General features: G+C 36.3%; 1 protein-coding gene across 6 annotated transcripts in view; it reads left to right on the plus strand.

Annotated features, from left to right (window-relative positions):
* STPG2 (sperm tail PG-rich repeat containing 2) overlaps window positions 1–24,861 on the plus strand; it is a 604,392-nt gene that overhangs the window by 252,137 nt on the left and 327,394 nt on the right. For all 6 annotated transcript variants that reach the window (XM_070047844.1, XM_070047843.1, XM_051820162.2 and 3 more), the window contains one exon: window positions 3,357–3,516. In XM_070047844.1, the coding sequence (XP_069903945.1) occupies window positions 3,357–3,516 (160 nt within the window). The remainder of the gene's footprint in view (window positions 1–3,356; window positions 3,517–24,861) is intronic.

The following is a 24,861-nucleotide window of genomic DNA, read 5'->3' on the forward strand; positions in this document are numbered from 1 at the left end:
CTTTTAACTCTATGATTCTTAGGTCATTTTAAAGTAAGGCCCTGGTTTTCAAGATGAGAAAGTCATGACACCTCATATTTACCCTCCATTTGCATTGATGCATATTCTTTTAGTTAATTAGATATTTTATGACTTTTTTCTTGAATATAAAATGGCCTCTACTACAGTGGCCTATAGAAACTGAACATGACTGCTTAGCACTGCTGTTGCTCTCTTAAAAGTGCAATGTTTTAGGTTCCATGTTTATTTATGTAACTGGCTACCTATTCAAAGGTTGGCATTTAAGCCTATAACATAGATTCATGTTCTTGCCAAATAAAGTGAGACTAGGAAAGTGAAAATCAGTTTTTTTAGCCTTTACCTTGGGACCCAGATTCTGCTATATAGTATGTGGGAGTTTGCAAACACTAACAGGGTTCAAATTCTGGACATAAGTGGGCAAAAGGCATGAGAAATGTCTATAACATCCATTCTCATGTGCCTTCCCTATCTTTTGTGATTTATAAAAGATCACTAATAGAAAATTGATGATGTTATCTATACAGACTTCCTCCGACATGGTGTTCACCTTGTCAGTGACATAAAATTAGAATTGAAAATAAGTAAAAAGAATTCAGGAACATAAATAAGGTAGAAAATTAGGCTGAAAGTCCTCTGAGAAGAAGAAATACAAGAGTTCATTGTATTTAAGGGTAAAAAATGAATTCAAATGATTGGAAAGTCAGTGAATCTACTAGAATTTAAGGTAGTTAGTTTGGTGAACTTTCCACGATCTGAACAAATTACTGCAGAATGAAAATGATCACTGATATGATTTTCTGTCTTTCCTTCAAAACATTTTTTAAATGTTTATATTATTTATTTATTTAAAAGGCAGTGACAGAGAGAGAGAAAAGAGGGGGAGGGGGAGAGAGAGGAGAGAGGAGAGAAGAGAGAAGAAGAGAGGAGAGAGGAGGGATGTGGGAGGAGGGAGGAGAGAGAGACAGAGAGAGAATACATCCACTAGTTCACTCTCCAAACAGATGCAATGACCAAGATTGGGCCAAGCCAAAGCCAGGAGCCAGGAACTTCACCAAGTCTCTCATATGAGTGCCAAGGTACAAGTATGTGGGTCATCTTTTGCTGCCTTCCCAGATGCATTATCAGGGAACTGGAGTTCCTGGGACTAGAACAGCATTCCTATATGGAATGCCAGCATTGCAGATGGCAGCTTAACCAGCTGAGTCACAATGCTGGCCTCCAAGGCACTATATGTTTGTGTGTGTGTGGTGTGTGAATACACTTATACATTTATATATGTGCATACACACATATATATATGGTTGCTGTGTGGCAGTAATCAAGCCATTTAATCCTTTCTAGGGTACGTACTAGAAGAAAGGATAGTTGGTGACACCAGGAAGGGTGTTAAGAAACAATAATTGCTGTGGGTAAGAAAATTAAAATGTATAGTGGCACAACTAAGAACTTTTTTTTTTTTTTTTTGACAGTCAGAGTGGACAGTGAGAGAGAGAGACAGAGAGAAAGGTCTTCCTTTTGCCGTTGGTTCACCCTCCAATGGCCGCTGTGGCTGGCACGCTGCAGCCGGCGTACCACACTGATCCGATGGCAGGAGCCAGGTACTTATCCTGGTCTCCCATGGGGTGCAGGGCCCAAGCACTTGGGCCATCCTCCACTGCATTCCCTGGCCATAGCAGAGAGCTGGCTTGGAAGAGGGGCAACCGGGACAGAATCCGGCGCCCCAACTGGGACTAGAACCTGGTGTGCTGGTGCCACAAGGTGGAGGATTAGCCTAGTGAGCCGTGGCGCCGGCCACAACTAAGAACTTTGTAAAACTTTCTTAAATAATGCAGGAATATTATATATCAGGATTTCTTTGTGCTTTTGCAGTCTCTTTTACGTTCGTTCCATATTGCCATAGAGACAGCCTTAAAGATGTGCGAGTGGTCTATGGAAATATTCCCACTGCTGCTTGTCCTCAGACTACTCTTATTATTATTATCGCAGGCAAGAAGAAAATAGCACCTGGAATCTCTTAGTTGACTTAGCTATCATGACATTGGTGTTCAACACAGGATCAAACTAAAAATGTGGGGTTTTAGATGAGAATCTCCAATGCTATTCATGAACAGTACTCTTCTATCGAATGAGTCTTTGGAAATGGAAGAGAATGTTGTTGGTGTATGCTTGAAGTAGATAATACTGCTTAAGAAACGAGAGATGGTATTGTATAACTTGTGATACCTAGAAGGATTTCAAAAGTACACTTTCTCAGGGTTCAAACTTGTTTGACTTACTTGAAACACCAAAATAATACCCTGTTAGCCAGACCTTAATTGTTCAGCATTATTCCCCAGTAATTAGGTCTTCTAGAATAGTTAGATTTGTTTACTTATTTGGAATCATGTGCCAATCTAATCATAATAACATTTAATTCTCACAATAAGCTTATGACATAAATGCTGTCATTTTTATCATTTTAAGATGAGGAAACTGAGGAGAATACAGTTTAAGTGGATTGCCTAAGCTGATACATCTAGTAAGCAGCAGGTATTTTGAACCCTGGAATTCTAGCACTAAAGTCCACTCTCTTAGCTATAACACCATACTGTGTACCAGGAAATTATTAAACCTTAAACACTGTTTGTTATTCACAATACAGTTGAGTCAAACTCAAAAAGATATGCTATTTTAAAATAATTTGAAGAAAATTGGCTTTTAAAAGTTTTCATTAAGATAATTTGCTAATGGAAGGCATTAATTGTGCAACAAATACATGACATTTGTATTTAATTTAGATTAGAATTTTTATTGTACTAATTAACATCCATGTTTGTTTATGTTGATTAAAAATGCTAATATAATGGGAGATCATATAAAGAGCCATAAATGATGAAGGGGAAACCTTTTAACTTAATTGAGACCTATTAAAAATGAAATAAGCAGTCTCATTTTGTAGAATAAGTATGCTCTTATAGAACAGTAAAGCAGGAATGGTATTGCTACTTATGAAAACAAATAAGTATTGATTTTACTCCTGTCTGAAATTTGATTTTCATTATTAAATTGAAAATGATCATTTAGTCTATATCATGAGACTATTTTAAAAATAATATGATATCATATTTCACAATTCTGCTTATATTATCTTCACTTTTAATTTTGAATTTATGCTTTTATTATAAGATCATTGATTTAGGGACCGTCTTTCTAATTTTAATGTTTAAATAAAAAACAATTTCATGTTTTTCTACTTATATCATTGCTTAGCGTGAACATCTACCTGATATCTTCTTTCCTTTTTTTTTTTTTTAACAAAATATGTATTTACGCTCAACCATTAACATGTTTTTCAGGTTATTCCAGCACCAGGCAGCTATGATGTTCAGAAATCATATGAGATGTCCCAAGTTAAACATAAATACATGCCACCTCGTAGTATCGTGGCTAAAAGAAGACATGCCTCCTTTCTTAGTGCAACTCCCCGGTGCATGGAAAAAATGCCTGATGGACCAGGTAAGTCAAGTCTAGACTGTCCTTTAAAGCTTTACAGGGGAAAATAATTAAAATAGACAATTTGAGGCATACATTTATATTTATCATGCCTCTTTAAATGTGTGTAAAAAGAGAAAAAAAAGAACCCAGTTATTCAGCAAAAGATTTAAAAAGATTTTTTAATATAATAGTTTTTTGGGGGGATCTTATGTTTCTTGATCTTAGCAAAAGTCATTTACCAATTTTACTGATGCTAATAAAGCCATCTGGCATTCTATTATTGACAAAACAAAGCTTATATTAGGCTAAAGTTGTTTAGAAAAAGCCACCTTATTCTGATTTGAAAATTTTTCATACACATGTACAAGATATATATCATGCCAGTTACATGGAATTATTCTACTTTTTCTCAAGTTCAAGATAACAACTAATATAAACTATAGATATTTATTTAAGGATTTAAAATTCCAAAAATAATTTTGATTTCTAGAATTGAAATTGACTCAGCTGTTAATGATAGCATGATTGGTCTAAAAATGAATGCAAGAGCTTTTCCTGGTAATGAAGATAAATTAGTTAGTAAGCTATTTTACATATAATAATTAGATACAGAACAGGAACAAGAGTTTTCAACAGTAATTTATGAAGTATTGCCATTAAACGACCAAATTGTGGTAATGAGTTTTTATGATATTATGAAGGAAAAATGAATGAAACAGAATTAGTAACTATTTTTTCCAGAGTTGTTAATGAAAAATCCAAGCAAGAGAATGCAACCTGTCAGGCAAAAGCAGAACAAAACAAAAAAGAGAAAGCAATGTGGAGATCCTGAGATCCTGAGAGACTTTGTTATTTTTTTATTATTATGTTTTAAGACTCCGCCATATTGCCAGCTTGAAGATCCATTTTATATTGAAATTTAACTCTCCTTTTTTTTCTCCTTCTTCGGTTATCATAACATTGTTGATATGATAGGATTTGCTTGCTATGAAGTAGAATTCTAAGTCCTTTAGTGTGTCCTTGACTGTTCTCAGTATGTGGTCACCCAGAAGTGGTACAGGGAAATGAATTCTTTGAAGTTCTAATACCATTGCCATCACCAAGCACAATCAATTAAATATTAAATAAATACCCATATCATGGTCTTTTGAAGTAGATTATGTAGAGTTTCATATTTCTTGAAGTTTTTTTCTCTCCCTGTCTTGACTCTGCATAACAGAGTGGATGGTATGCATGATAAGTTTCCTTCAGCATCACGATTTGCACTCTGACTTTTTATTCCTTCATGGAAGTCCAAAGCATAGTGACTGTCGGAGTTGCTAGTCTGCTAAATGAAAAGACTTTACCACATTAGTTAATAAAAGTAATTCATTAAATTTGCCATACTGCATCTGAAAGTGACCTATACTTCAAAGTAATGATAATATAAAGCCTCCATAATCAACATATTAGAAAAATCCATATGGATTCTGAAGCTATTATTTAATACCATGAAGCATGAAATGTTATTTCCTCTGACATGTTATATATTTTAATAATTATGGATTTGTTCATTCTTTTAAATTTAATCATCTGTCTTAAAGTTATGCAGTCCAAAATGTGGCTCTAACATAAATTTAATTGATACCCAGGGCCAATTCAATTAATATCCATGCTTAATTTTAGTAACTTTAGATTAAATTCCAGGTGTTGAAATTCTGTTTTATCGATTCAGTTGAGAAAGATATTCAAGTGTGATATTGTGAACTCTATATAAATTTTTAGTTTTTTTAATGGATCTTTACTTAGATTAGCTTTATCTGTTGATTAATATGATGAAGAATTCTTCATTCTTTTAATAAATACAATTGAGAAGACTTTAAATAGTTCATGGAAAATCTACATTATCATTTACTTCAATTTCATAAACTTTTTGAAGCTCCTGGTACCAACATGATTTTCTGCTCTAAAATGAAAAATCCCATTTTTCTTTATAGTATTTATAATACTTAACTTTTTTGAAGACACTTAATATGGTCTTTTGTTTAAAACATATGCATTTTATAATCAAAATACTTTGTGTCAATTGTTTGTCTTATGAATGATGTCCTTCGTATCTTTCATTCCTAGAAATTAAACAAAGTGTTTCTTTACCGATATTTCGTCATTTAAACATTGACAATTTTGTTTCACATTAATACCAATGAACAGGACCTTTTTGGTTAAACATTAGATAGAATTATTTTATATTGTAATGTAATGTTACATGCATACATAGTTGAAACTGATAGGCTATTTGACCTAATTTTTAAGATTTATTTATTTATTTATTTGAAATGCAGAGTTACAGAGAGGCAAAGGCAGAGAAAGAGAAAGAGAGAGAGGCCTTCCATCCACTTGTTCACTGCTCAGATGCCTGCAACGGCTGGGGATGTGCCAATCTGAAACCAGGAGCCAAGGAGCTTCTTTCACGTCTCCCACATGGTCTAGGGGCCCAAGACTTCATCCATCTTCTACTGCTTTCCCAGGCCATAGCAGAGAGCTGGATGGGAAGTGGAGCAGCCGAGACTCAAACCGGTGCCCATATGGGATGCCAGCGCTGCAGTCAATGACTTTACTGGCTATGCCACAGTGCTGGCCCCTGACCTAGTTTTTAGAATATGATATGCATATTTGTTACTTGGGTCATTACCTTATTGGGAAGAATTGAGTACTTTGCTTTATAGAATTTAAGGAAAATGCATATTGTTCTTTTCTATTTATAAATAGAAGAATTAGAAAATTAAAATTGATTAGTAGACATATTTTTAGGTAAATTGTTTAAGAACAAATATTGATAAATATATGAGTTAATTTTTCTCATGGGACTCACAAAGTGATAGAATATTCATTCAGTCACTTAACATATAATAGCTATCTGATTATTTCAAATTATTTTAGAGCTTTTAACAATAAAAATGGGAATGATTTCCTTTATAAAGGAAGCATTTTTGGCTACATTTATTTAATAAGGATAAAACTCATTTTCACTTGTTTAAAGAGGGAGGTTATGTATTTGCAATCAGTATACCATTAAATGTATAACAAATAAAAACATATTAGATCATTTAATGAAGAAATTATTAAATGAAGTGTAGCACATTAGAAAGCAATCTGCTCTTATTATACCAAGTTTTAATTCATGGCTTTGTAAATGATTTTATGATTGATCCAACTCAGGTAAAGTGAGATCATTAAGAGGAAAAGTACTTAAACATTACTTTAGCTCTCATACTGACCTGTCTTTGGGCTTTTTGTCAGGGAGGCAGAAGTGCTCCACAAATTTAAATAAAAGATATGTGAAATCATTGTTGAGAGTGAGAAAAATTAGGAACTTTCATACAATGAGGTCAAAGTGTAAACTGATACCAGTGCTTTTCAAGGTTAGGTTGGCACAGTGTTTCAAATATGTGTGGAGTTTGATCCAAAGATCTGCTTCTGGGATTACACTAAGGAAATAATTAATGATATGTCCCAAATCTAAGCATCAAGGGTGTTCATCAAGGAACAGTAATACAAATTTTAAAGCATGCTAAATGGAAAGAAAAATAGGGTTTAGTTAACTTTTATAGAGACCTATGAAAATTTTATAAGTAGCAACTATTCTGTAAACTTGGGAAGATCTTGTAAACAGGATTAGATTCATTCATCCTATCATTTAACCCATATGGAGAGAACCTCATCCATTAAACAGTATTGCATGGGGCCGTCTCCATGGTGCAGCAGGTTAATCCTTGAGCTGCGGCACTGGCATCCCATATGGGCACTGATTTTAGTCCTGGCTGCTCCTCTTCCAATCCAGTTCTCTGCTGTGGCCTGGGAAAGCAGTAGAAGATGGCCCAAGTCCTTGGGCCCCTGCACCCACATGGGAGACAGGGAAGAAGCACCTGGCTCCTGGCTTCGGATCAGTGCAGCTTCAGCCGTTGTGGCCATCTGGGGAGTGAACCAATGGACGGAAGATCTTTCTCTCTGTCTCTCCCTCTCACTGTCTGTAACTCTACCTCTCAAATAAATAAATAAATAAAATCTTAAAAAAACAGTATTGCAGATTCTTATGATACAGCACTGAACAAAATAGAAATATTCCTGTTTCACAGACTTTAATATCAACTATAAGAGATGTTTAATAAATTAATGAAGAGATAGGTTGATAAATGGATACAGGAAAGATAGAAGAACGGCAGAAGGAAGGGAGGAGATAGGAGCAGATAGAGAAGAGGCGGCAGGAAGAGGGGGGGAAATGAAGGAATGAGGTAAGGAGGGAAACTAGGTGTTTCTAAATGCTATGGGAAAAAATTAAGAGAGAAAGAAGATTCAATTTGGAATGGGTTTCTTCAATTTCAAATAAGGTTATCAAGAAAGGCCTTACTGAGAAATAATATTTGAATAAAAACCTTAGGCTTATTAAAAATTTGTTTCACTTATTAAATTTTTGCTTTTTTTCTCTATATGAAAAAATACTCTTTCATAATATCTAAAAAGTGTATTATAAAATATTTGGATACTTTTGGCCGGTGCCATGGCTCAATAGGCTAATCCTCTGCCTGCGGCGCTGGCACCCCAGGTTCTAGTCCCGGTTGGGGTGCCAGATTCTGTCCCGGTTGCTCCTCTTCCAGTCCAGCTCTCTGCTGTGGCCTTGGAAGGCAGTGGAGGATGGCCCAAGTGCTTGGGCCCTGCACCTGCATGGGAGACCAGGAGAAGCACCTGGCTCCTGGCTTCGGACCAGTGTGGTGCACCGGCTGCAGTGGCCATTGGAGGGTGAACCAATGGCAAAGGAAGACTTTTCTCTCTGTCTCTCTCTCTCACTGTCAACTCTGCCTGTAAAAAAAAAAAAAAAAAAAAAAAAAAGGATACTTTTAATGTAAAGTTTAACTACTTTAATAATTTAAATAATTTAATAGTTTAAAGATTTATTTTTAAAAATTTAAATAATAATAATTGAGGCTGGCGCCGCGGATCACTAGGCTAATCCTCTGCCTTGCGGCACCGGCACACCAGGTTCTAGTCCTGGTCAGGGAGCCGGATTCTGTCCCGGTTGCCCCTCTTCCAGGCCAGCTCTCTGCTGTGGCCAGGGAGTGCAGTGGAGGATGGCCCAAGTGCTTGGGCCCTGCACCCCATGGGAGACCAGGAGAAGTACCTGGCTCCTGCCATCGGATCAGCGCGGTGCGCCGGCCGCGGTGGCCATTGGAGGGTGAACCAACAGCAGGGGGAAGACCTTTCTCTCTGTCTCTCTCACTGTCCTCTCTGCCTGTCAAAAAAAATAAATTAAAAAAAAAATAAAAAAATAGTAATTGAAGATGTTAGCACAATATTAGTAGAAACCAAATATTGAAATGAATGATGACTCAGCAATAACATAGCATACAACATTCCTAGACTGAACCTATCAGGCACTGAGACTATTTCACCTAGAAAATATTTTCTCATGAAGATAGCACTATGACTTCTGCATCACATTCCCACGGGAAATTATTTTAGGAAAGAAATACAACTTATCTTAGAAGTTAATTGAACATACCCATGAAGGTAGTTTTGTTCACTTTTTTAATAGACATAGTAATACCTTTGATATAAAAATCACTGTAGTGTGAAAACTAATTACTTCTCCTATTTTCTCAGTGATTTGTAATATTCTAGCTTCAGAAATACTCTGAAGTTTATCAAAATGCAGCTCTTCCATCTTGTTGAGTATTGTTAATCTATTGCAATAAATGTGCACATTTTGTTGGCTTTTTTTGGATAGATTCCCTAAATATTTCTGACCTGTTAAAATTCAGAATAATATTGAATGTAGGCAAAAATTTATCAGACCAATTTTGTGGATTATTGATTCTATATCTTTATTCAAAATGTAAGAAATTTTATTTTCAAAAATGAGCAAACTTCATTAGTTTTCAATCAAATTATTTTTGCTTCTTTGGGTACTTTAAATACATTACAAGTAAATGACCCTTACTTATATTTCAGAATGGTTGTATTTGTTAATAAGTATATATCATACATAAATTATTCTAAAGGCTACTCACTTTCTGAGTTAGACTGAAATAATCAGCTTTTAAACCGAAAAGAATTTTTGAGAACTGTTAAGGGAAGCTGCATTTAGTAAGGAGATATTGGATATGCAAAGGAAGGTAAGAGGAAATCTGTGGAAATAATTTATTAGAATATTAAGCATAACAGAATCAAAATCTACAGTGTAGTGGTTAGCTTGAAAGCAGAAAGTGGACTTTGTTTATTGGGAAGGGAGATAATGTGTGGAGAATACTGATCATATTTGGATCGTGGTCATATAGATAAAATATACAGGGGAGCTTATCTTAAACATCTTGTAGGTATGGCTTTGTATAATGCAATGGCTTATAAATTGATGAAACCAAAGCTTACACAGTTTTTTATATAATTATCTCAGTTTGACCCAAGAAGGACAGACACATGAAATGAGGCCTTTGGACCCTTAAATTTTTACAAGCAGGTGGTAAAATCCTCTTATCTGTCAATACAAGCTACTTTTTTTTAATTGAAAAGTCTTACTGAGACAAGAGCATGAGTCCACAGGGTGGGTTCATGAAATATATTGAACAACTCTCAGTAAGTAGGCCTGAACCAGCAACCCGTGCCTAGCTGGATTTGACTTCCTATGAACCTCTCACTGCTGTTTCTCTCCTATTTTTCCCATTGCACAGTTTATACTATTTAGTGTTTATAGCACTTAGTTTACTACCTATCTGTTGGAAAAGCAATTTGTCCCTTTAATTTGAGGACTTTTGAACAATAATCATTGATTGCAAAGAGCTGGAACTAAAAAACCACAGCTCTGGGAATCTCATCTTTATCCCAAATCAGAATTAGATGACAGAATCCTCAATTGTAAATTAATGCCGTAATGTGATGAAATTTGGGAGTCTTTCTTCTTTTTGTATGTGGAAGAAATATGAAATATTGTGGCCAGACTAGACACCACAGTGTCGCTCCCCCTCTTCGTGGAGGAACGACACAGGACCCTGCGCTGTTCTTTCGTCTGCTCGGCCCTCCCCGGGTTTGCTGCTGGTTCTTCCCGGGTTGGCTACTATCCCTTCCACCTCTGTGGAAGGGCAGTTTCCCCTGGCCACATTCCCCACTTCCGCAGGGGAGCGGCACACCGCCGGCCGGCTTTCTCGGGGGCTGCACAGGTGTTCCCTCAGATGTTCCCCTTAGATGTTCCCCATAGATGTTCCTGGTGCATGCCGTCTCTCTCCTCCTTTATAGTCCTCCTCCGCCAATCCCAACTCGGCTGCCCACACGCTGAGTACGCTGCTCTCCTCCAATCAGGAGCAAGTCCTACAGTTTATTAGTTGAACTGGAGGCAGCTGTGCGGAAGCTGTTTACTTCTCTCCCAGCGCCATATTGTGGGAGAGCAGATGCATAGAATAAGTCTTAATTCCAGTAACTCAGTCTAGTCCGGTTTGCTCCCCACACCACAGGATGTATTTTCCAAAGATCCTATATGTTCTTCACACAATGCAATTTTGGCACTGCTTTCAATCAAACAATGTAGTTTGTTTCAAGTTCCATGGGTGGACCTGGTACTTCCTCAACCAAGGTGAAGGAGTTATTTTGTCCCAGTCTATATCATAAACATTTCTTGTACTTCTGGGTGTTTTAGAATGTCAGCTCTTGTCTCTTCCCAAAGTAAGAGAGCTATAGCATTCATACTCCTGTATCTACCATTTATTGATTAAGGACCTATCTAGGAATATACAAATTCCCACGCACATTGGAATATTTTGATTTATAGGCAAGCTGGGCTCTTAGTACCATTTTATTTTGTGAGAACGAACTGTTGGCTAGAAGGAAAGGCACATGTTGCTATAGGTATGTAAACTATATACAAAGGGATCCTAGAAATCTGAGTGGAGAACTGATATTACCACTTACCTCAGAGTCTAGCCCTGCACTGTACTGAGAAAGGGAAAGAAAAAGGATTTCACTTTACTATAACCAAATACCTGTAGAATGTGTTGATCCATAACGTTTTGGAATTACTTTTTATAGGAGATAAATATGCACTTTAAAAATCCTAAATTTATAACCTAAAGATGGTGCCTGTCAGACTCGTGCATCATTTGACATTTAGGATAGATATGCTTTAAAAAGTAAATTTTTGTCATTCCATCTCATCATCATTATATAATCCTTACAAGTAAAATTGATAAAGTGTATTTTAATAATACAAGACAAATTAGTTGGTTATATCATTAATGTTACATCCACCTAGAGGGGCTATTAGATCTGTTACTGTTTTCATTCTTTGTAGACTCATATTAGTATGTTGTAATAATTTGACAGGGTAAATATATGCACTTAATGGTATGAGTATATATTTTTTTCTATTGAAAGCAACTTGAAGGGCTGGGGCTGTGGCATAGCAGGTAAAGCAGCCACGTGCAGTGCCGGCATCCCACATGGGTGCTGGTTCAAGTCCTGGCTACTCCACTTCCCATCCAGCTCTCTGCTATGGCCTGGGAAGGCAATATAAGATGGCTCAAGTCCTCGGGGCCCTGCTCCCACTGGGAAGACCCAGAGGAAGCTCTTGGCTCCTGGCTTCAGATCCGCACAGCTTTGGCCCTTATCCATCTGGGGAGTGAATCAGCGATGGAAGATTCTCTCTCTCTCTCTCTCTCTCTCTCTTTTTCTCCCTCTCCTTCTCTCTCTGTGTAACTCTGACTTTCAAATAAATAAATAAATCTTTAAAAAAAAAGAAAGCAACTTGATGAATTAGAATAAAAATGCGCTCTGGATTCTAACATGCATGCTAATTGTGGCATTCTGATCAGTTTAATGGTATATTTAGCTATGATTTTCTGAGTATATTATCTGCTAGGGCTTTTGAATCTGTGCTTTGATAACTTTTTCATTTTGGAAAGTTCTTGGTCATATCTTAAAGTACTACATTTGTTTTACTTTTCTTTCCTTCCTCCTGCTCTTTTGCTGCATACTTCTTTTTCAGCTAAAAATAAATATGTGCAAGGGATAGCAAGTTAATAGGGACTATTTCAAAACAGAGTGTATGAAGGGACACCACGGTGTGGAGAAGGAATGAATATAACACAATCCTGGCACTGCCTTCACCATATGTGCTGTGGAAAAAGAAAAAGAAAAAAGAATAGAAAATATTTGTAGATTTTTTTAAAGATTTTATTTATTTATTTGAGAGGTAGAGTTACAGACAGTGAGAAGCAGAGAGAGAGAGAGAAAGAGAGAAAGATCTTCTATCTGCTGGTTCATTCCCCAAATGGCAGCAACAGCTAGAGCTGAGCAGATCCAAAACCAGGAGCCAGGATGTAATATTACTTCTGAACATAATCAAGCCATGTCACCAACCAAAATACAACTCTAGATTTGTGTCTTGTTTGCATATTCTCCATAGCTACTATATTGTTAGTAACAAGGAATCAAGTTGTGCTAGTCTTTGAAATACCATTCCAACAATATTCCCTGTTTTGTTAATAATAATGTAATACTAATTTTAGGATTTGGAGAGGATTTGGAAAGGAAAGAAAGAAAAGCATGCAGGACAGGAGGTAGATTTTCTTAAATTGGTTGAATAATTAAAAAAAAGTGTTTAAATGTGTGCGTCTTGGGGAGAGGAATATATTCCTTCTGTATCCATGAAATATATTTATAGAAAGGAGGAGAATCAGAGGCTGAAATATCATTACATAAATGACAAGAAGCATAGATATAAAAAATAGGGAAAGATATGATAATTGAGGATTGTGAAGTTCTTGAAGAGGTTTTATTTTTATGTATGATTATTACAACTTTTGCAGTCAGAAATTATCATTTTTTCAATGTTAATTTAACACCCCAGAAATTAGAAAGCCTGGTTTCTAATTTAAGTTTAATGATTTTCATGTAGTGTAGTTTTGTAGCTGAATACATGGAAAATATGTTTCAGTCAGATATAATATTCTTTTCAAGCAAGCCATGTCTAATTTTGTAGAACGAATCCAATCCTCTTTGGAAATGCTGCATTATTGTTGTAAAATAAAATGAGAATGCAAGCACTTACAATATAGAAAAACAACTCCTTTTCTATTAGAAGGTTCAGTAAAGGTAATAGTTCAGTGTAGAAAAATTGTTATGTAAAATGTAGCTCAACAAAGTTGCAAATTCATTAAAACTCAACACTGTATGGTATGATAGTTTTATATGCTAGCTTCACAGAAGGCTCATATCATGCAATTTGTTATACTTATTGGAGCTGCATTTCAATTAAAAGACTTTGCAATTTACTTATCCTTTTTGAAATATTTTGAAACCCATTAGTGTGTCAATGACTTGGCATTGCTCTCTAATGGCAATAGATTTCAAGTGATAAAAATTGATTTTAGTAGCCTACTTTGTAGAGTCAGCACTGGGTACCTGAATACATTATACTTCTTTATAATTTAAAACATCATTCTATGTTGCTATAAGGCTTCATTGTCTGAATTTGAGATTATGTGGGCAGTTTGTTCTTTACTGAGAGATTTGCACTTAGAAGAAACATAATAAAATGTGGAATTCTAAGAAAGTTGTTAATATATCAAGAATATATTTTCCAAGCCTTTTTACACTTAAAGTTAAATTATACTAACATGAGTTCAATAGATGAATAAATCTCTTTTTGGGAAATCATGTCTTATGTACTTTTTATTATAAATATATTACAAAGCAATAATAGAAAATCTGACATTTTATATTGCTATAAAGCCTTGTGGTTTTACCTGTAAATTATAATCACAGTCTCCAAAGCATACGTCTTTAAAAATAAACTGTATTGCATTCTGAGATGCAGGAGGTGATTGCTGAAGTACTTGGATCCCTGGTACCCACATGGGGAGCCAGAGTGGGTGTGGGCTGCTAGCTTCGACCTGGCCCAGTCTGTTTTGGGAATTTGAAGAGTGAATCAGTGGATGGAAGATCCTGGTCTGTCTATCTGTATGTCTGCCTGCCTTTCAAATAAAAATAAATACATTAACAAAAAGAAAGTATGAAAATGTATTGCCTTAAGAATATGTATTGAAAAGTACACGAATTATTAGTTAAATTTCAATGTTTGTTTCCCAGTGAGCCACCCATGTAACCACTATGTAGATGCTAATATAGAATATTACAGGCACCCCTATCCTTAGCTCTTCCCTCTACTCTTTCTTAAATCCTACCACTGATTTATAATTGTTCCTTATTTATTATTTATTATACAGTTGTATGTATAAAAAATACTGTCTTTCTAGTGATTTAGTTTTCACTTTCTTAATGATTTCTTATTTTTTTTTTTTTTTTGACAGGCAGAGTGGACAGTGAGAGAGAGAGAGACAGAGAGAAAGGTCTTCCTTTTTGCCGTTGGCTCACCCTCCAATGGCCGCCACGGCCGGCGCACTGCGGCCGGTGCACCGCGCTGATCTGATGGCAGGAGCCAGGTGCTTCTCCTGGTCTCCCATGGGTGCAGGGCCCAAGTACTTGGGCCATCCTCCACTGCACTCTCTGGCCACAGCAGAGAGCTAGCCTGGAAGAGGGGCAACTGGGACAGAATCTGGTGCCCCGACCGGGACTAGAACCCGGTGTGCCGGTGCCTCAAGGCGGAGGATTAGCCTAGTGAGCTGCGGCGCCGGCCAATGATTTCTTTTGATATGAGCAAATTTATTCATCTTTCCCTTATATTTGTTGCTTTTAGATTCTTGTTTAAGAACCCTTTCCTTATCAGAATTCTTTCATATTTTTTAAAAATAGAAACTCTGTGATTTTGCTTTTTACAATATTGTCCCAGGAATTTTGTTCATGTACTTGTGAATGAGATTTTTGAATATTCCTTGTCAACATTCTTTGTTATCAGACTTTGTTCTTTCTAGCTTCAGGAAAAAAGAATAGGGATATTTTTAATTTGCTGTCATGCTGTTTGTAAATGAACAATTTCAATGCTTCTGTGGCTTAAAGCAATGACATTTACTTAATTTTGCTATATGTTTAGCTTACAATATTCTCAGTAGCATTAGACCTATGTATATACTAATTTACATTATCATATCTTCTTTGACCTATAAGTTATTTAAAATTTTTAAATTTTTGAATGTTTGCAGCTTTATTGGAAAATATATTCTTTTGATAATTGATTATTAACTACATTGTATTGTATTTATGTGGTATGCACATTTCCCTTTTTTTGAACTTTGTTAAGGTTCCATTTACATTTAAAATAATGTGTAGAGCTAGTTGTTCTGGTGCAGTAGGTTTAGCCACTGTTTGGGATTCCTACAACCCATATCCGAGTGCTGGTTAAGTACATGCCACTCCAATTCCAGTCCAGCTTCCTGCTAATGCTTCTTGGGAGGCAATAGATGATGGCTCAAGAGCTCGGACCCCTGCTTCTCTTGTGGGCCACGTGGAAAGAGTTTTGGGTTCCTGGACCAGCCCTGGCTATTGGGGACCTTTAGGAAATGAACCAGGGGATAGAAGATTTCTCTCTTCTGTCTCTGTCTTTCTCTCTGTCTCTCTCTTTCTCTCTCTCTTTCTCCTCTCTCTCTTTCTCTCTCTCATGCTCTGCCTTTCAAGCAGATGAAAATAATAAACATTAAAACAATGTTAAAATGTGTATTTTCCAATAGTTGGTTGTAATTATCTCTAGAAGAAGATCAACCTTATTGATTTAAATGTTCATATGTTCTGTAGCTCACTTAATATATTAAGCTTTATCCAGGTCTCCCATGTGAGTGGCAGGAGACCAAGCACCCAGGCCCTCTTCTGCTGCCTTTCCCAGGCCATCAACAGGGAGCTAGATTGGAAGTCCAGCAGCTGAGATGCAAACTGGCACCCATGTGGGATGCCAGCAGTAGCCTTACCTGCTATGCCACAAATGTCTGCAAATTAGCACTCTAGTGTATTGAATGTTTTATTATATTAAAATGACTCTGAGTAGAAGATTCTCCTAGGTATTAAGAGGCTTTGTAAGATGACTGCTTCTCACATGCAGTACCTGAGTTAAGATACTGTAATCTGGCTCCTGACTCCAGCTTCCTGCTGACATGGACTCTGGGAGGTAATAAATTCGCTCAAGTAATCTAGTCCCTGATACCCACTTAGGAGACCTGGATTGTGCTTCCATCTCTGGGCTTCAGCTTTGGCCCAACTCTGGCCATTTCAGGCATTTGGGGAATGAACCAGTGGATCAGAGTGCTAACACCCTGTCTTATCCCCCTCTCTTCATTCAGTCTCTCAAATAAATAACTAAAAAATCGTTTGAAGATAACTCTCTTTGTTCAGATTTTCTTTGCTGATATCTGCTGGGTTTTGTTGTTAATGCTTGTTGGCATGTGCAGTCCTTCAACTTTTACTCTCAACTATTCTCTAACCGTGTGTTGAGTTGGATCCCTTTTCTTGCTATCCTGTTTGGGAAATTGGTAGATTTCTTTTTGAAAACCAGTTTGGGAAATTGTGACAGAAATTGTGCCTTGCTGTAATTTTTTTATAATAAATTGGGGCTAGTGTAGGACCAATAGCCACGAATGTTAACTGTACAATTTACTCAAGCTATTGACTTCTATGTACAACTCTATTAAATATCTATGAAACAATTATGAGGAAAACACAATGTAGAAACAGAATGAACTCACTGATACTATAGTAAGGCCTGTTTTACAATATAGAATGCAAGTTACTAAGGCTATAGCAGAAACATTTGGAGGTGAAAAGTTGTGCTCAGAGAGGTAATGGATAGGTAGGTGACATATGGCTTGGTACATCATGCTTCACAGTGAAGAGCAACATCTATTAGAGTATTTTGATGAGAAGTTATATGAGTCAGTGTTTTGGAGAACTTTGGTTGCTATATCATAGATTATGGAATGGAAAGGGTCAAGAGTAGAAATAGCAGGTTATTGTCACATGAGACATGATGGTGGCTTGGGGCAGAGTGTTGTTGGTGAGGATGATGAGAAGTGTTACTGTGTAGATATTTTTCTGAAGGTGAACTGAAGTATACACCAAGGATTCTGATGCTGGCCATGGGAAGAGAAGTTAAGGATGACTTTAAGGTGTTAGGGCTGAAGAAGTAGAAAAAAGTGATTTAGCATTAACTGAGAATAAGTCAGGAGTCAGGTATAAGAAGCACTGATTTGGAGAAGGATACTGTGAGTTAGATTGTGAGCATTTTAAATTTGAGATGCACATAGCTATATGTTATGTGCTATACTGTAGTTTTTGCAATTCATTGTGATTAGGGACATAATAAATAGCAGTTTTAAAACCAATTGGGGCTGGCGCCGCGGCTCACTAGGCTAATCCTCCACCTTGAGGCGCCGGCACACCGGGTTCTAGTCCCGGTCGGGGTGCCGGATTCTGTCCCGGTTGCCCCTCTTCCAGGCCGGCTCTCTGCTGTGGCCAGGGAGTGCAGTGGAGGATGGCCCAGGTGCTTGGGCCCTGCACCCCAATGGGAGACCGGGATGAGTGCCTGGCTCCTGCCATCGGATCAGCGTGGTGTGCCGGCCGCGGTGGCCATTGGAGGGTGAACCCGTTAACGGCAGGGGGAAGACCTTTCTCTCTGTCTCTCTCTCACTGTCTACTCTGCCTGTCAAAAAAAAAATGGGTTATTAAACACCTGGAAATGTCTGCTAAACAATAGCATCAAAGAATTTAGTGACTGTCCTGTTCAAGATGTAAACTTTAGAGATATATTTATTATATAAATTCCCAGTAATTATTTATTCCCATATTGCTTCTCTAGCCATTTTTCAATATTACTTTTGTATTAGCTGACATTGGACTTCTGGCTTCCACTTCATGCTTTCTTTCAGTATCCTCTAACTCTTTTTGCCTTTGTTGTACATTTTGCTTACAAAAGTTATATTCATTCTACTACTCAATCCATTTATTTATGCTTTTATTCTATAACCCTAGGGTTAGTTCTATCTCTATTGATATTTTTCACAAATGTCTGTGTTTAATTGATCCATATTTTCTAGTGTTTTACATGTGTTAATCTCTTTTATAATATGAAACATTAATATTAATTATATTAACCATTAAATTTAAACTCTGATTTTGAATATTTCACTTTGATTCTTTTGGGATAAGTTTTTTTTTTGTTATTAATTGGATGATCTTTCCTGAAATGTTTGAAGGTACTTGATTTTGCGCTTATCTTTAAAATTTATATTTCTTTCTAAAGTCTTTATATATCATTCAAACTCAGCCAGTATTCTCAACATAAATGCTGACTTGTATGGAATTCCAAAACTGCAGATATATACCATGGCTTTTGGCCAACTAGGAACATGCTCATCCAATCATTGATTTCTGGATAGACTGTGCTAGTTTGATAGACTCTGCTGGCATAACCTGCTTGAGGAAGGGGATTCTGTTAGGATTTGCTTTCTTGATTGCTTCCACTAAGAAGGAAAGATAGTCGTTAAGCGCCACCAAATGCAATACATTGACATTTGGTCTTCACATGCTGTATTCACTAGCCATTTTGAGTCACTCCTGTGTATCCTTGTCTAAGGTTCTCCACTTACTTTCCCTGATCGTGCCATGTCCCTCCCTTTATCTTCCGCACTATCAGCCAGATAAGATGGAACCCTTCTATAGACAATGAAGTAAGTGATAGTGTTTAATTATTTTTGCTTAGGTGCCTCAGATAATGAAATGCCAGTTCACCTTGAAGGCTGAGTTCTGTCCTGCGTTCTTGTTGCTTTTTAGTGCATGTCTTGATTACTTTCATTCTCTCAGGAATTTTTCATGTTCTTGAGCCTATTATGTATACTCTGTGGGGCTCTTTTTGTGAGTAATTAATAATCAAAATTTATTTTATATATGTATGTTTATATAGACCTTTTAATTTTTAGAATTTATATCTTAAAACTAAATGTCATTTAAAATCATTGTTACTATTGTTTAGGAGGTATTCACAGTTACTAGTAACCCTATCAGTTTTAGAGTTGATATAATGTCCCTATTCACTGTGATCGAATTGGGAGATATAGGTGTATAGACTGCAATAGGTATGTGAACTGCTATATATACTTATGGGTGAGTAGATGAGTTAAATTTTATGATATATACATCAGAATAATTTTATTTCTAGTATTGTGATCTACAATATGAATTCAGTTTTATTTTTAAGGATTAGTATTGGTACACCATGTTGTAGATTTGGAATAAAGATCCATTTGTTTAAAATTGAAACATTAACTTATATATATATCATACTATGTACATTTTCATAAAATTGAACCACCTTGCAAAAATGGTTTTTCATATAAATACTGTTTAATGATTTCACAGGTTCTATTGATGGGATTCATAATCTTGAAGAAAAGTAGAGGTTTAAAGTTTGCCCAATCATTGTAAATTGAAATTGAATATAATATAGAAAAGTAGGTTTACTACATTTGTAAAAATTTAGCTTGAGATGCCAATATGATATAAACTTTATTATAAAGAGATTACTTGTATTCTAATGTATTTTTGACTTAGATAACCTTAATGGCATTCTGTGCTAGGTAGAAAAATGGTGTTACATAAAATCATAACGTCAGTGTACTGTATGAAGAAGAGATTATAGTTTTTCTCTTAGCCATTTTAGTTCACCATAAAAGAATTCCATTGTTCAGCATGGCCTCCTGAACTGTGTTTTCCAGTCAAGTTATTTTATAAAGATTAAATTAAATTCATTTCAGGGTACATGAGTTCAGATATTGTAACAATTCCTATCTGTTTGAACTATATGATGGCATTTTTTTTAGTGTAGGGAAAGTTCAGAAAGACAGTTTTCCATCTCATTGCACCTTTTCAGAACAATTCTCATACCTCAACCATAGGTTTTATTAAATACAAATTGAAGTGAACCTATGTCAGTAAGAAATAATGAAAACATACATTCAAAGTTCTGCTTTGCCTTTTCAGAGTGTACTTCCAGGATTACTTAGGAAGCATACAAAATTTTGGCAGATTTTGAGTAACTGGTATATTTAAGGTATTATGAACACTGAATAAGTGAATGCTGTCTGACCTGGTTTGTAGATAGAATAACACCCTGCCCCTGCCAAGATGTCCATGTCTTAATCTCTGGAACCTGTGAGTATGTTAATGTTACATGGCAATAGGATTTTACAAGTGGAATTAAAGGTTACTAATTAGCTATTCCTAAAATACGGTGATTAACTTGGATCATCCAGTTGGGTGTTAATCTAATCACACAGGCTATTAGAATTGCAAGCATAAAGCAGAAGGGTAAGAGAGACACAGCAAAAGATGGAGGTAGAAGAGAGATTGCTGGCCTTGAAAACTGAAGAGGAGGGAGCTATGAGCAACAGTGACAGCAGCTTCCAGGAGCCAACATTCTGTATGGAAATTTGGACTTCTACATCTTCAGGAACTCATTTCTGCTAATAATGTCTCTTGAAGTGAGTTCTTCTATAGTACTCCAGAATGTAATGCAACTCTGAAGATGCTTTCATTTTGGCCTTTTGAGTCATAGACAGAGAAATAAACTTGAGACATCAGACTGTTGCAGACTTTTGATTTTAAAGAACTGTGATGAGCTGAGCACTGTGGCATAGTAAGCTAAGTCTCCCCCTACAGTGCCAGCATCCCATATGGGCGCTGGTTTGTGTCAAGGATGCTATTTTTGGATCCAGCTCCCTGGATCCCATGTAGAAGATTGCCCAAGTGCTTGGGCCCCTGCACACATGTAGGAGACCCAGAGGAAGCTCCTGGTTTCCTGTCTTTGGATCAGTCAAGCTCTGGCTGTTGCATCCATTTGGGACATGAACCAGCAGACTTTATTCCAGATGTTCTGTGTTAGTTGCTGGGATGTAATTGTGAGAAAAGCAAAAAGGTCCTTGGTGACAAAAATAGAAAAAGTCCCTAAATGCATGGGTTTTATATTCTAGTCAAGTGTGGCAGGTGCTAACCAGAGAACCAAATATAAAGCCATAAACTAATATAAAGACACACAGCTCTTTAAAAAAAAAAAATATATATATATATATATATTAAAAATCTCCCATCCAGGATGTGATGCCTTTATAACAGAATTCTATAAAACGTTTAAAGGGGAACTACCTCCAATATAATTCAACCAATTCCAAAATATTGAACAGGATGGAACTCTGCCAAATTCATTTTTTTGAATCATGCATCACTCTGATACCAAAACCAAACCAAGGCACAATGCAATTAAGAAAACTACAGACCAACATTCTTTATGAAAATAGATGCAAACATTGTCAACAAAATACTGGCAAATTTAACCCAACATTACATCAAAAAGATCTTACACCTTGGTCAAATGGGATTTATTCTGCAGATGCAAGGGTGGTTCAGCATTTACAAAGCATTGAACATAAATTATATCAACAGAATCAAGAAGAAAAACCATATGATCTTCTATGTAGACATGGGGAAAGCATTTGATAAGCCTCAATATCTCTTCATGGTTAAACATTAAATAAATAAGGCATAGAATGAGCACACAGAAATTTAAATGCTTTGTATCAGTAGTCAATATCATGTTGCATGGGGAAAAGTTGAAAGCATTCCTCCTTAGATCTGGGACAAAATAGGGATGTGCACTTTCACCACTCTTACTCATTATACTATTGGAGATACTGATCAGCAATTATGGACCAGAAATAATAAAATGGCATACAAATTGGAAAGGAGGAAATCAAAATATCCATGTTTGTAGATGACATGATTTTGTACATGGAAAAGGCTAACCACTCCACCGTTAAGCTGTCAAGACTAGTAAACTAATTCAGTAAAAGCCACAGTATACAAAAACAACATACAGAAACAGCAGCATTTGTGTACACTAAGAATGATCTTGCTGAAGAGAAATCATGAAAGAAATCCCATTCACAATAACTATAAAAAATTAAACATCTAGAAGTAAAATTAACCAAAGAATTGAAATATCTTTACCATGAAAATTATAAAACACTGATGAAATAAATAATGAAGGACACAAAATAAATATATATTTACTGTTCTTGCATTGAAAGAATTAATGTTGTTACAGTATCTACACTACCTAAAGCAATCTACAAAATGATAAGCAGCCCTTATCAAAATATCAATGGCATTCTTTACACAATTAGAAAATCAATCCTAAAATTATTTGAAAGGCAGAGATACAGCAAGAGAAGGACGGAGAGAAGGAGAGAAGAGGGGAGGGGAGGGGAAGATGGGAGGGATGAAGAGAAAAGAGGAGGAGAGGAGAGGAGAGGTTTTCCATCTGTTGGCTCACTTGGCTGCAAGGGCTGGGGCTGGGTCAGGTTGAAGCCAGGAGCCAGGAGCTTCTTCTGGGTCTCCCACATGGGTACAGGGGCCCAAGGACTTGGGCCATCTTCCTCAGCTTCCCCAGGCACATTAGCAGGGAGTCAGAGAGGAAGTAAAACAGCCAGAACTCAAACTGGCATCCATATTGGGTGGCGACACTGCAGGAAGAGGCTTAACTTTTATTTCACAGCACCAGCTGCAACACAGATTCCTTTTAAACATATACTTTTCTTTTGCATGCCATCGTTTTACTGACTTTCTAAGTATTATACACAGTGAGTTTCCTCTTCTCAATTCTAAGCTGCTAATCAAGAAATTTCTCTTAACCTAATGCAGTTATCCTCTAAGGAGATAGTCTGGTGCCTGTTAGGGAAAAAGATGATTGAATTTCGTTCTTATGTGCTACCTGTTTAAAACCCTGGTATACATGTGTTGCTTTTACCCTTCTGCCATTTTCTTCTTCATATGTATCTTTCTGTCATAACGACTACAATATTTGAACTAAAATTTTTCTGCCAAAATCAGATTTATTTAAAAATGAATAAAATCTGTGCAATAGGTATACATTTTACTTTATTAACCTTATTAATATAGATAGATAAGGCATTGTCAATAATTGATTTATTTTTCTCTTTTCTTGAAGAAAGTGGTGTTTTTTTATGAATGAAAATGAATAGCCCCTGCTGTGGGATTAGGAAACTGTGGAAAATTACTATCCTCTTGCCCAGCTACTTTTCCATCCCGGTCTCATCAGGGACATATTCTGGGTTTCCTGTCTACTGGAGCCTGCTGGCAGGCTGCTGAGACTGTCAGAACCTGAATACCTGTTGCTACCCTTAAGCCTCATTCTGATTGGTGTTGGTGAGAAGGGCCTAGGAGTCTAACCTTTGATTGATTTCACAAATGCCACAGGATCTGAGGCTGCTCGTGTGGTTATTGTCTAGTGCTGATTCTCAGGGATTGGTTTTAGGGCCCTCTTTTCTGCTGTGGAAAACACCTGTGACAATAACAGATCCTTACAAGGGAAATAAGGATTCCTTCTCCAGGCTTACTGAGAGGGTGCTGAAAGGATTTGACTTTCTTTAAAAAATAATTTATTTATTTTATTTATTTATGTAAAGAGAGCAGATGTCATGAATTGCATACATAGAGTTTTAAAAATGATTACTTCCTACCCTGCCTACCTCCATCCCATCTTCCCTCCCTCTTCCTTTCTTATTTCTCTTTTGTCTTTCAAGATAACATAATTTCGATATAGTTTATAGTCACAAACCTAGTCATATACTAAATAAAGAATTCAATAAGTAGATAGTAGAGAGACTAGTGTTGGTTCCTCACAGGTATATATAAGGACTATAAATAGTAAACAAATCTTAAGATGCCAATTTCATTTCAATATATTACATGCTTTTGTACTATATATATTAGCTACCAGAAATCACAGAAAATATATGATAATTGTTTGTGATTCAAATTGTATCACATTTATGGGACTGTGTGTGTTAATCCATCCCAGCATCCCAGGGATGAAACTGACTTGGTCCAGGTGATCTTTCTGATGTGTTTTTGGATTTAATTTAGCTAGTATTTTGTTGAAGGTTTTTGCATGTATGTTCATCAGGGATTAGGTCTATAATTCTCTTTCTTTGTTTTTTATTTCCTTTTTTGTGATTTTGAAAGTAAGGTGATACTGGCCTCATAGAAGGAGTGATGGAGGATTCCCTCCCTTTCAATTATTTTGAATAATTTAAGGATATTTGGAATCATTTTTTCTTTAGTGTTTGGTAGAATTCAGCAGTGAAGAGTCTGGTACTGGACTTTTTTCTTAGGTGGATCTTTATTACTATTCAGTCTCCATCTTGATAATTTAGTTTGCTGTATCATCATGCCTCAATTTTGGTAAGTTATGTGTCCAGAAATCTGTACATTTCTTCTAGGTTTTCCATTTTTTTTCACATATCTGTTTGTAGTAATTCCTGATGATTTTTTTTATTTCTATAGTATCTGTTATAACATGTCCTTTTTCATTTCTGATTTTATTAATTTGGA

Source organism: Oryctolagus cuniculus, chromosome 8, assembly GCF_964237555.1.
Source record: "Oryctolagus cuniculus chromosome 8, mOryCun1.1, whole genome shotgun sequence".
In the NCBI taxonomy this organism is placed as follows: Eukaryota; Metazoa; Chordata; class Mammalia; order Lagomorpha; family Leporidae; genus Oryctolagus; species Oryctolagus cuniculus.